This window comes from the organism of the source record quoted next, unplaced genomic scaffold (assembly GCF_019419815.1).
Source record: "Pyrus x bretschneideri cultivar Hongxiangsu unplaced genomic scaffold, Pyrus_bretschneideri_v1 Contig21, whole genome shotgun sequence".
Taxonomy (NCBI): domain Eukaryota; kingdom Viridiplantae; phylum Streptophyta; class Magnoliopsida; order Rosales; family Rosaceae; genus Pyrus; species Pyrus x bretschneideri.
Window position 1 is genome coordinate 5,904,317 of NW_025999513.1, and position 13,035 is coordinate 5,917,351.

The 13,035-nt window shown below is 37.0% G+C and overlaps 2 protein-coding genes across 2 annotated transcripts; both read left to right on the forward strand.

Moving 5' to 3' along the window:
* The first annotated feature begins 1,212 nt into the window (after positions 1 to 1,212).
* On the forward strand, positions 1,213 to 2,007 carry LOC103937956 (major strawberry allergen Fra a 1-3). Its single transcript, XM_009347943.3, has 2 exons — positions 1,213 to 1,411; positions 1,534 to 2,007. The coding sequence occupies exons 1-2, from the start codon at positions 1,228 to 1,230 to the stop codon at positions 1,827 to 1,829; spliced, it is 480 nt and encodes a 159-aa protein (XP_009346218.1). The 5' UTR covers positions 1,213 to 1,227; the 3' UTR covers positions 1,830 to 2,007.
* A 6,113-nt stretch (positions 2,008 to 8,120) lies between these two features.
* LOC103937957 (major strawberry allergen Fra a 1-3-like) lies at positions 8,121 to 9,468 on the forward strand. The gene is made up of 2 exons (XM_009347944.3): positions 8,121 to 8,391; positions 8,994 to 9,468. Exons 1-2 carry the CDS (start codon positions 8,208 to 8,210, stop codon positions 9,287 to 9,289), a joined length of 480 nt encoding a protein of 159 aa, XP_009346219.2. The 5' UTR covers positions 8,121 to 8,207; the 3' UTR covers positions 9,290 to 9,468.
* Positions 9,469 to 13,035: the final 3,567 nt, after the last annotated feature.

Genomic DNA, 13,035 nt, shown 5'->3' on the forward strand with positions numbered 1-13,035 from the left:
TATGCAAAAGACGTGGATCATTTTGTATTCAGGCCGAATGAATAAGTAGGAATTAATTTTTCCAGTCATATCCGTTTAATCAATCTGATCATGAAATTAGTTACAAAATTTGTTTTGATACATCCAACAAGCTGATTGTCCTCAAAATCCGCCCACGTTCAACAACTACCTTCTAAACCAATCTTATCATTTGCAGATAATAGGTATTAAAAGTGATAACCACAGGGTAGCCCTGACCAATTCTAAGCTCTATTTGGCTCCGCAACTGGCTATGATTGAACGATAATTTTGTAATGTAAGCATGTTCACGTATAATATTATACGTTGATAGTGTAAAATGACGAGCACAACGTAAAATTATCATTGTTATAGTATTTAGGAGCCTAAAAGTTGAATTTTAATGTCATTATAACATCATTAAAATGTAAAAGTAAGGAGCTCAAAAAAAAAAAATGAATACAATAATGAAGAATTTCACGATGTCCACTAATTACATCTATCCTCTAACAAAACATTTATAGTGTAACAATCAACATGATAGTGTGATAAAAATTTACATTAAATAACCTCATTAGTACTGTATTAGTTGAACAATAATCTTTATTCAATCAAAGAATACAAGTGCTCTTTTTCTGAGGGTATCATATTTTTTTCATCAGTAAATATTTTCGTTCTTCGAAACAAAGTGAGAGAATAATGTTCTTACATTTTTTTTTTGTTGATACGCATTAGAAATTAAAAAAAAAGTTACACCTAATTAGTCTTCAGAGACAAAGTTCTTGTATGATATACCTTTATACTATACGTACTGATCATGACATTTCTCCTCTGTCTTCCTCGCCAGCTGTGCCCTTATCCAAATTATGATTTGTAAGCATCTCATCATCAAACAGCCCACCGACATTGTAAGGTTGTCTTTCCCTTTCCGTCGAAGATAATGCTGCATCTTCAATAATATCTTTCATATAATCAATTTGTATTAAGTTTCTATGGGTGGCTTTCTTTGACTAGTACATTTATGCATTGATTTTTCTTTGTTTTTATTTTTATGCATGCATTTGAAATTATACATAAGGGGCCTGGTTACTTTACACATACACCCTCCATGCCAAATCTATAAATACCACCCTATGGAGAGAACATTTTCTCACCTCAACATCGATCATCCTCCTAGCTTCCTTCTTTCATTAATTTCCTTGATCATTTTCCAAGCCCTTAAAAATCATCATGGGTGTCCTCACATACGAAACTGAATACGCCTCAGTCATCCCTCCTGCTAGGTTGTACAATGCCCTTGTTCTTGATGCTGACAATCTCATTCCGAAGATTGCTCCACAAGCAGTCAAAACTGTTGAAATTCTCGAGGGAGATGGTGGTGTTGGAACCATCAAGAAAGTTAGTTTTGGTGAAGGTTGGTTTGTTTTCCACAATTTAATTCATTAACTTGTTAATTTTACCTATTTAACACACACACACACACATATCGAAAATACTAGCTAACATCTTAATTTCAATTTCATTTTCATTTGACAGGAAGTGAATACAACTATGTGAAGCACAAGGTTGAGGGAATTGACAAAGATAACTTTCACTACAGCTATAGCTTGATTGAAGGAGATGCCATTTCTGACAAAATTGAGAAGATCTCTTATGAGATTAAGTTGGTGGCATCTGGCAGTGGTTCCATCATCAAGAACACCAGCCACTACCACACCAAGGGAGATGTTGAGATCAAGGAAGAACATGTTAAGGCTGGCAAAGACAAGGCCCATGGTTTGTTCAAGCTTATTGAGAACTACCTTGTGGCCAATCCTGATGCCTACAACTAAAACCATTTGTCTGGCAACAATCTTGTGTTTTGCTTTCTCTGTTTACTCAAATGTGTGGTTTAATTTATTATCGTACCAAAGCAATTCTTTGACTTGCACTTTGGATATGATTAAAGAGGATTGTTGTATTTGATTTAATCTCAATAAATAAAACATATATATACTAGTTAAATGTAAATTATTTGATGATACTTACCTTGGAGTATTATTTTCCCCTTCCAATTTCATGAATTTCGCCTTGAATAAAATCCCCCTCAAATTAAAAAATGTGCAGACGTGTTCTTCTATGTAAACTTGAGCTCCACTTGTTCAGAACAAGAAGTTTGGTCAAATGATTGAGAAGAAAAGATAAAAAGTTTAATTTTGGACGATGCTATACTTGGTCATATACGATGTGGTTTTTCAATTATATTGAAAATTCGAAAAAGCAGATGTGATAAATATGTTGCAATGTTAGGGTTAATTACAATAACACTTTTAGAAGTTTATCGAGTTTTCACAAAATTTCCTCACGTTTGAGATATTACATTAACACCCATTTATGTTTTAATTCATTTTACATAGCCCATTCAGTCAACATTTCGCTATAAATTGACAACCTTACCTTCATAACTAATACTTCAATAATAAAGAAAATATTTATTATTTTATAGAAAAATAAATTAAATATTAAAAAAACATCACCGTCTTCATCTTCTTTTTCCCTGAGAAATTGAGAATGCTTATGAAGAATGGGATTCTACTTCATAAGCATTCTGCTTGCACCAATAAGGAATTAATTAATTAATAGCAACAAAATCAGGGGTTATGAAAAATTACTTTGATATGCCAAAACAAGTCAAGAGGTGCAAGAGGAATCAACTGTAGTTGCAACTTGTAATGAAATTTCTTGTATTTTGGTCTAATTCTATTCTTCCGAACCAAAAAAGAAGAAGGAGATGGTTGCTTTTCTTCCTCAAATTGACTTCCAGAAAAAGAGTAAAATGAGAATTCCTAAAAAATAGTAGAACGTTGATGCATAAACTTATTGAATAACTTATAGTTTTCATAAACTTCAGAACCTATGCCTCTAGAGCCTCGATGCCCCTCCCATTTTCTGAAAGTCTTGGTACCATTGCATTCCTAGTTACCGTATCCCTCGTTGGCATCCTCCAACACACCAGACTGTTGTCTTGCAAATTCCCACACTTTTGTATACATGGTTGAAAAAGCACTTCCAATTGGTACTATAAGACAGAACTCATACTTGATGGTACGGGCATGGATTTGCTTCCTTGTTCAAAAGCACTTAGACTAACCCTGCAGTAGTCTCCATGTGGTAAGCACTTCCAATTGGTACTATAAGACAGAACTCATACTTGATGGTACGGGCATGGATTTGCTTCCTTGTTCAAAAGCACTTAGACTAACCCTGCAGTAGTCTCCATGTGGTTATGCTTTGATCAGGTAAATAGTGCGTGACTTGTTGGAAATAAGAGAAATGCTAGTTATCTTTTCTGTATATTTTTTTTCACTCACCATTTGACATGTAAAATTCTAGGAGAAATGCTAGAAAGGGATACATAAATTAATTAAATATTAAAAATTTAAATATTAAAAATATTTTATTTTAAAAACGTGGGACCCACCCCTACAAACCCATCCCATCCCCGGTACATCGACGACATCCCATCTCCGGGTGCCAACCTCACCAACTGCCTCCACCTCAACCTCCTCCGCCACACCTTCGACTCCCCCTCCCTCCGTTGCTCTCCTCCCCTTCTCTCCACCTCCACATCAACCCTTTCTCTTCTGGAAGAACCAAAGCTCCAAGAACTCTCCCCCACCGAAGATAGTGGGTTTCTGTGATTTTCTTAGTAGCCGAACAGAATTCAAAGAAAAATTGGGAAGTGGGTTTTGATTCAGGAAGCAAATTGAGGGATGCGTCGCAGACTAAATCGGCAGCGTCAGCAAATTGACCCGATTGACGGCGATGGTGGCGACGACTTGGCCGACAGTGTCCGCATCCTGGTAGAGGCCGGGGATGGAGGCCTTGCCCATGAAATCTCAAGGTACATGATAGTGAACCTGGACTTGTCGTACTTGATCCCGACCTTGTTGGGGCTAGCGGCTGAGAAGAGCACGCGAATGCTGAGAGAGAGACTGAGGCGGAGGTATGATGACGAGCACGACGGCGAGGACGAGGAGTGCTACGAAGGAGAAGAGTAAGAAGAGACGGCAGCAGCAGCCCTTGAAGGAAGCCGATGAGGAGGAGTATGACGACGTGGTGGTTGTTGCTGTTCTGGGGGTTTGAGGAGAGGAGGACGGCGGGCGTACTAGGGAAGCAGGGTGGTGAGGTTGGGTGCCCAGAGATGGGGGGGGGGGGGAGTCGAAGGACTGGCGGAGGAGGCAGGTGGTGAGGTTGGGTGCCCGGAGATGGGATGTCGTCGGTGTATGGGGAAGAATGATGGGTTTGTGGGGGTGGATCCCACGTCTTTCAAATAAAAATATTTAAATGATTTAATTATTAATTTTAATATTTAATTAATTTTTTAAAGTTAGTTGGGGTAGGGAGTGGACCCCGCTGTAAGCCATATTAGCATTTAATAGAAAAATTGACGAATGTATGACATTGCAACAAATTCGTAAGATGAGATATGATATCGTAATTTTTAAAACATAAGGTATGAGATTGTGGTTCGACTCATAGTTGAGGTAGTTTTGTGTAATTTACCCTATACTATGTTAGGGGGTTAATCGGCTAATGATAAAGTTCATGTGGGAAATTGGCTAATTATAAAAATTCAAAGGGATAATCGGCTAAAATTAAAGTTTATGAGGAAAATTGACACTTCTATACAAGTTTAGGGGGCAAATTGAAAAATACCTCTAAAAAGTAACAAGGAAAATCTAAATTGATATAAAGGGAATCAACATTGACAATCTAAAAAATTTATAAAAGGGAAAAATTTTAATTCAAAGCGTGCATGATCACTTTAAAGAGTGTTTATATAGAACAACTTTTTAATAGTGTTGTCAAATAATATAGTAGATAGAGTGTTGGGTTTCACTAAGGCTAGTTTGGGTCGGGATTTCGAACCGAATCCCAATCAATAACTTTCGGGACATGATTCTAAAACCCGAAACCGAACCGAAATTTCGGAATTCCTAAATTTTTTTTGGAGGGATTTCGGGATGGTTTGGGATTGGGCCTTCAAGCCCAAATTGTTGGGATTTTTTAATTTATTTGAATTTTGGACTGAATATTGGTTAGCAAGTAGGGTTTATATTGACAAACAATGGGAAAATTTTTCCATGTGCCGGGAACACCATGACACATGGTGTTCCCTCACACATTAGGATTTAGTTTTTTATATTTATTGAAATATAAAATTGAAGGATATTCAAGATGTCAAATCCTGATGTGTGAGGGAACACCATGTGTCATGGTGTTCCCGGCACTTGGAAAAATTTCTCCAAACAATGGGCTTATCAATTCTGTAAACATGGCGGTCATTGTAGGGGGTGAATAACAATGAACAGGAGACTGATAAACAACAGGAGTATTGATCACTTTCCTTTCCATCTTGAAAGCATTGGCATTCATATCCTACTTATTAGAACGAAAGATGTATAATTTATTCTTTGTTTTATTGAGAAGAACACATGGCTCTCGTGGATGCAGACTGAAAAATGATGCTGAAAGATGAATAGGTTTTAGATAGCTTCTTTATTTTAGTGGCATGAAGCTGGTTTAACTAAAACAAAAGCACCAATAAATAATTGTCATAAAAAAAAGAATATTATATATATATATATATATATATATATATATTAAGGTTTCGGTTCAGTTTGGAATTACCAAACTCTTAAAATGGCGAGATCAATTCCCGTATCAAATGGTTTGGGATCGGGATTTTTTGGGTACATTTTGGGATTTTCAAGAATTTTTTCTAGCCCTATTTTCTATCCATACGTCACAGATTCGAAACTTTACTTCTGAAAACTATTGTAATGGTTTTGAACTGTCTCATTCTTTCTTTCCCTTCCTCCCCTTAAATAATAATAAATTTCAGAAAAAAAACAGCTTTTCAATAGAAACGTTTTTTTATTGACAATAGCAATGATTAAGTACGGTCAATATGCGAAAGACGTGGATCATTTTGTATTCGCCCGCATGAATCAGTGGGAATTAATTTTTCAACTCATATTCGTTTAATCAATCTGATCATGCAATTGGTAACAAAATTTGTCTTGATACATCCAACAAGCTGATTGTCCTCAAAATCCGCCCACGTTCAACAAACTACCTTCTAACCCAATCTGATCATGCAAATTGGTACCAATATATGTCTCGATACGTCCAAAAAGATGATTGTCCTAAAAATCCGTCCGCATTCAACATACGTAATCATCCAAACATGTTTTTTCTTGGTCTGACATAAAAGATACCGGATAATGAGAAAAAATATACAATATTATCTACTTCGTATGATTGAAAAATAATCATATTCTTATATACCAACGTTCTAAAAGGTACAAGTCAGCCGACGAGTAAGACCTTACGACTAGCATAAGCGTCTAGGAGGTTTGTTTTTTAGTTTTATTTACCTTCTGTTATAAAACATATAATAAATATTTATTTATACTAAAAAATATATAATTATATTGGAAACATAAATTTTAAAATAGATGATATGTATTGTATAAAATACTAGAACATACAAAAAAACTTGATTACAAGCATATAACGAGTGTTCATCCAAGTTTTCTACATATTTTACATAGCTAACACATTTTTACATGGGTGAATCTTTTTTTCTTATATACAAAAAATTGTACACTCAATAGTCTACACCTTTAAAAAAAATAAAGGGTATCGTAGCTATGACCAATGGTGGAGTAAAAAAATCAGACTAGGAGGGGCGTTTGAAGCCCTACAAAAAAGAATTAGAAATATTAATTACAATACAACTAATGAGAGGAAAATTAAAGTTTTTGTGTTTTGTATTGGCATGAAAAATTTTAATCAAATAAGAATGGTGAAGCCTTAATTTTGTATGAAAATATTAGTTTTGAAATGATTATATCATAAGAACCTAAACTTGTTGATATAAAAAAACTAACACATTAAATTCAAACTAAATTTAAGGTTATAACTTAAATTAAGACATTGGTCTCAACTACGTGGTTTTTATAGCTAAAACATAAGGCCAATTATAACAAAAAATAGGGGTTAGTTTTAATATGGTAAAAAATAAGATAACTTGTAAGGGTTTTTTTCCCTTTCAGTTAAAAAAAATCTAAAAGTGTTAGCATGCCAAAAAGTATTGAACCGTGGCCTTTTGGAAGTGCAAAACACCACCGACCAATGGGGCACTATAGTTTTTGAAAAACTTAGCAGATAATAGGTATTAAACGTATATTCAGGGTAGGCCTGGCCAATCCTCAGCTCTATGTGGCTTTGCCACTGGCTATGTTTGAACGATATTTTTGTAATGTAAGCAGATTCATGTATCATATTATACTTCGATAGTGTAAAATGATGACCACAACGTAAAATTATCATTGTTACAATATTAAGGAGCTCAAAAGTTGAATTTTAACGTCATTATAATACCCTTAAAATGTAAAGGTAATGCTCAAAAGTGAATACAATAATGAAGAATTTCATGACGTCCACTAATTACATCTATCCTCTAACAAAACATTTATATCGTAACAATCAACATGATAGTGTGATAAACAATTACATTCAATAACCTCATTAGTACTGTGTTAGTTGTAATACAAGTACTCTCTTTTCTTAGGGAATCATATCTTTTTCCATCAGTAAATATTTTCATTTTTGGAAACAAAGTGAGAGAATAATGTTCTTGTATTTTTTTTTGTTGATATGCATTAAAAATTAAAAAAAGTTAAACCTAATTAGTCTTCAGAGACAAAGTCCTTGTATGATATACCTTACACTATACGTACTGATCATGATATTTCTCCTCTGTCTTCCTCGCCACCTGTGCCATTATCCAAATTATGATTTGTAAGAATCTCATCATCAAATGGCCCACCGACGTTGTAAGGTTGTCTTTTCTTTTATGTCGAAGATAATGCTTAAGCATCTTCAATAATAACTTCATATAATCAACTTATATTAAGTTTCTATTGGTGGCTTTCTTTGACTAATATATTTATGCATTGATTTTTCTTTGTTTTTATTTTTATGCATGCATTTGAAATTATACACAAGGGGCCGGGTTACTTTACACATATACCCTCCATACCAAATCTATAAATACCACCCTCTGGAGAGAACATTTTCTCACCTCAGCATCGATCATCCTCCTAGCTTCCTCCTTTCATTAGTTTCCTTGATCATTTTCCAAGCCCTTAAAAATCATCATGGGTGTCCTCACATACGAAACCGAATACGCCTCAGTCATCCCCCCTGCTAGGTTGTACAATGCCCTTGTTCTTGATGCTGACAACCTCATCCCGAAAATTGCTCCACAAGCAGTCAAAACTGTTGAAATTCTCGAGGGAGATGGCGGTGTTGGAACCATCAAGAAAGTTAGCTTTGGCGAAGGTTAGTTTAATTTCCACAGTTTATTCATTAATTTGTTAATTTTACCTATTTAATATATATATACATATATATATATATAGGCCCCTTATGCAAAGGGATTTCTATTTTTTTTTAAAAAAAATGGGGATTAGGTGTGGCGCCCACTCCACAGTGAACTTCAATGATCCGAAAAGTATAGTTTGTAAGTCTCTATTCATAGATCATCCTTGCAAAAATTCAAATGAATCCAAAATCATTTGCCTATTTAATTATCAAGATAAAATTTCATTTTTTCTTATATAACAAAGTATTCATTAATTTTTTTGAACCCAATTAGATGTCTTAAATATTTCCGATTTGACTTATATTTTGCAAGAATGATCTATAAGGTGCAATTTGGAAAATAGACGGTTTGGATCGTTAAAATTTGATGTTGGATGGACTCCACAACTAATCCCCATTTAAAAAAAAAAAGGAAAGAAAATGGAGATCCCTTCCCTTAAAGGCTTCATGTATATAGACACACACACACACACACACACACACATATATATATATACATATATATATATATCGAAAATACTAGCTAGTATCTTAATTTCTATTTCATTTTCATTTGACAGGGAGTGAATACAGCTATGTGAAGCACAAGGTTGAGGGAATTGACAAAGATAACCTTGACTATAGCTATAGCTTGATTGAAGGGGATGCCATTTCTGACAAAATTGAGAAGATCTCTTATGAAATTAAGTTGGTGGCATCTGGCAGTGGTTCCATCATCAAGAACACTAGCCACTACCACACCAAGGGAGAAGTTGAGATTAAAGAAGAACATGTTAAGGCTGGCAAAGACAAGGCCCACGGTCTATTCAAGCTTATTGAGAACTACCTTGTGGCCAATCCTGATGCCTACAACTAAAACCATCCATTTGGCAACAATCTTATGTTTTGCTTTCTCTGTTTATTCAGCTGTGTGTTTCAATTTATTATCGTACCAAAGCAATCCTTGGACTTGCACTTTGGATATGATTAAAGAGGAATGTAGTATTTGATTTTAATCTCAATAAATAAAACATATATATACTAGTTAAATGTAAATTATTTGATGATATTTACCTTGGAGTATTATTTTTCCCTTCCAATTTCATGAATTTCACCTCAAAATTCCTTGAATAAAAACCCCCTCAAATTAACAAATGTGCAGACGTGTTCTCCGATGTAAACTTGAGCTCAACTTGTTCAGAACAAGAAGTTTGGTCAAATGATTGAGAAGAAAAGATAAAAAGTTTAATTTTGGCCGACGATATACTTGGTAAAACAATTTAATTAGAATCAATGGTTTGATAAAAATACGAAAATTTTTCACGCACATACTGTGAAACGGCGGCGGTGTAACAAAATTTTGGGATTGGAGGGTGATCAAGGAGTCTGGCGTACTGATCCTTCTCAGGTGGATTTGATTGTAGTGGGCTACTTTCAAAATCTTTTCTTGACATGCAATCCGTGTAGGGTTCCAGAGATAACAGAATGTGTTGAGACTAGGCTTTTGATGGAGGATAGGAGACAACTTATGCGGCCGATTTTGGAAGAAGAGGAGCAACAAATTATTTTTCAAATTCCGGCTGATAAGTCTCCAGGACCGAATGGGTTTACTGGAAGTTTCTATCATGCATAGTGGGATGTGGTTGGTAAGGATATTTGTGAACATGGTAAAGGTGTTCTGGTTCTTTGGGAGGCTCCTATGGAAATTGAATCAGACTCACTTGGTTCTAATTCAGAAAGTGCCTAGTCGGAGACGGATGACTCAGTTCAGACCTATATCCTTGTGCAATGTGGTTTGTAAGGTGATTGCAAAGCTTTTGACGAATCAGATGAAGGTGGCTATGCCGCAGCTTATTAGTCAAAATCAATTGATGTTTGTGGCTGGGAGACATATTCATGATAATATCTTAGTGGCGCATGAGAACTTACATTCACTCAATCACCAACAAGATGATGATGAGGATTCGGTGGTAATGAAGTTAGATATGGCGAAGGCTTATGATCGTGAGGAATGAAGTTTTTTTCATTGGCAATGATAGATGCTATGGGGTTCCCACCTGAGGTTTGTCATCATATTGCAGAATGTATTACTACGGTATCTTACAGTGTGTTAATTAACGTAGCGTTCATTGGATTCATTCAACCCACAAAGGGTTACAGCAAGGGGACCCTATGTCCCTGTTCTTGTTTTTAATTTGTGCTGAAGGGTTTTCGACATTGTTACGTACGAGGGAGGAACGGGGATCCTTACATGGGGTGCAAGTAGTACCTGGTGCGATGCCTCTATCTCATTTATTCTTTGTAGACGATGCAGTTATTTTTTGTAGAGCTAAGGAAGATGAGGTTCAGGAGGTTATGGAGGTGTTACGGTTTAAGTTTTGCAGGGACTAAAGCTCAAGAAGCCACTCAAAGCCAAGGTACGACTATAGCAGCTATGCAGATCTCATTTGCTTTCTACAAGAAACAAGTGTTCGACCGACGGCTCTATAAGTTAAAAAAAAATCGCAACACGCCCCGAGAGGGCTAAAGCTCAAGAAGCCACTTAAACGCGAGGTATAACTATAGCAGCTACACATATTTCCTTTGTTTTTTACGAGAAACAAAAGTTCAACCGATAACTCTATAAGTTAAAATTTTCGCAACAAGCCTTAGGAAGACCGAAGCTTAATAAACCACTAAAGGTGAGATTCACGACTATAGTAGCTACGTGGACTCGCTTGTTTCCTTCGGAGGCAACGAGTTTGGCCGCCAGCTCTATAAGTTAAAAGTTTCTCACCTTTTTCCTCTTGTAGGTAAAGCTCTAGAAGCCCCAAAGCCAAGACTAAAGCCTAAAGTGACAACGTGGGATTGACTGCTCCATCAAAATAGCCAATACAACTGCTCGTCTAACGGTAAAGCTTTGCAAGTCGTCTCAAGCAGGCAAGGCTCTCGAAGCCCCGAAGCCGAAACTAAAACCTAAGTGATGACATGGGATCGATTGCTTTGTTAAAGCAGCTTACCCAGCCACGCATCCTACGGTAAAGTTTCGCAAAAGACATGGAAAAATAGAAGGGTTGAAGCAAAGGAAGGAAATCTGTTTATTAAATTTCTAGTAAATTGCTAAACCGGCTCGAAGGCCAGCAAAGTTCAAATAAAGCATAACAAAAAGGAAAAGAAGAAAATTCCTAAGTCTAAGCAAAAAGACTACTCATTGGCAGCCTGTGCAACCACTGGTTCCTCGATTACCACGCCTCAGTAGCCACACTGCTCTTAACAGCCAAAGCTTCCATCAGTTCATCCTTAGCTGCCCTTGCCTGGACTGCCTGACCCTCAGTTGCTCCACCAAGGCAGCCTTAAAAGACAAATCAAGCAAATCAACTGGAGAAATAGAGAAAGTCTCGAAGTCATTCTCGAAAAACTCATAATCCAACGACCTGCCCTAAAGATGGTCTACATAGCCAAGCTTGTAGAAATCGGCCTAACAAGAAGCAAGTGCGACTTCATGACTGGCCTTTTCATTCTTTAGCTGCACATTCTCCTCAACAAGCCCAATATGAGCAACCTGCAGCTTATCCAGTTCCTTTATCAGGTTATTGCTAGCAGATAACGCACTTTGCAGATTCATTTTCTTGGACTCAAGCTTACTAGCAACCTCCTTAAGATGAAACAAGCAGATCGTAGCTTCGAATTGACACGCTCAAGGTCCTCGACCATCGGAGAAACACGATTGACTTCATTCTCTGTAGTTTCCAACACCGCCTGAGTCACACTAAGCTTAGCCTTCAAATGGAAAACCTCATGATGAGCGAACTCCAACTACATGGAAGTGGGGGTAGAGACATTAGACCTATTCAAAACGAATAGTTCAGATTTGAGCTTCTCAATCTTTTCAGCATCCGAACGAAGCTGAGCCATCAACACCATTTCGGCCTCCTTAGCACACTTAACAGCATCCTTGTCAACGCGCATAAACTCAACTGCCAGGATCAAAGTAATCAAGGAGGACCTCCTTGAGTAGGTAGGATGCTTTGCAAAAGAGTATGAGCGGATGATAACTTTCACAACACTGTCAACAAACTTGGCGCATGCATTAACGTCCTCAAGCAGGTCAGCCTTTAGCAAAGCACAAACCTTGAAAAACTCTCCAGCCTCAGACTCGATGGATCCCTCACAATTGCCCGTGCGAGCAGTTTTACCTTTCCCGGCAGAAGAACCAGTCGTAGCAGAATGAGGAATATGACCAGGTGCCACATTTGCAATATAATCCTCCTTCCCGCTCTTCATAAAGGCGAGCCTTACAGAGGTCGAATAGGGTATAGCTCCTGACGCGCGTTTCGACACAAACCCAGACACTGAAGGCACCACCGAACCTTTTTGCCAGGCAATCCTCTTAGCAATGAACATGGCCACCTTAGGAGCAACATGTTTCACATGCTCAGGCTTAACGAACTTTTTCGTCCCCTTTGGAGAAGTCAAATCAATTATAAGCTTCTCAGCAGCAAACAAGCCCCCGAGAGTAGTAAAAGAAGTCCTTGGCTTTTTCTCAATCGAAGGTTCACAAGCAAGTGAGGAATACCTCTTCTTTCCACCCTAATTGGCAGCAGGCTCTATAACAGCGATTGGACGAGCACACACCTCATCCTT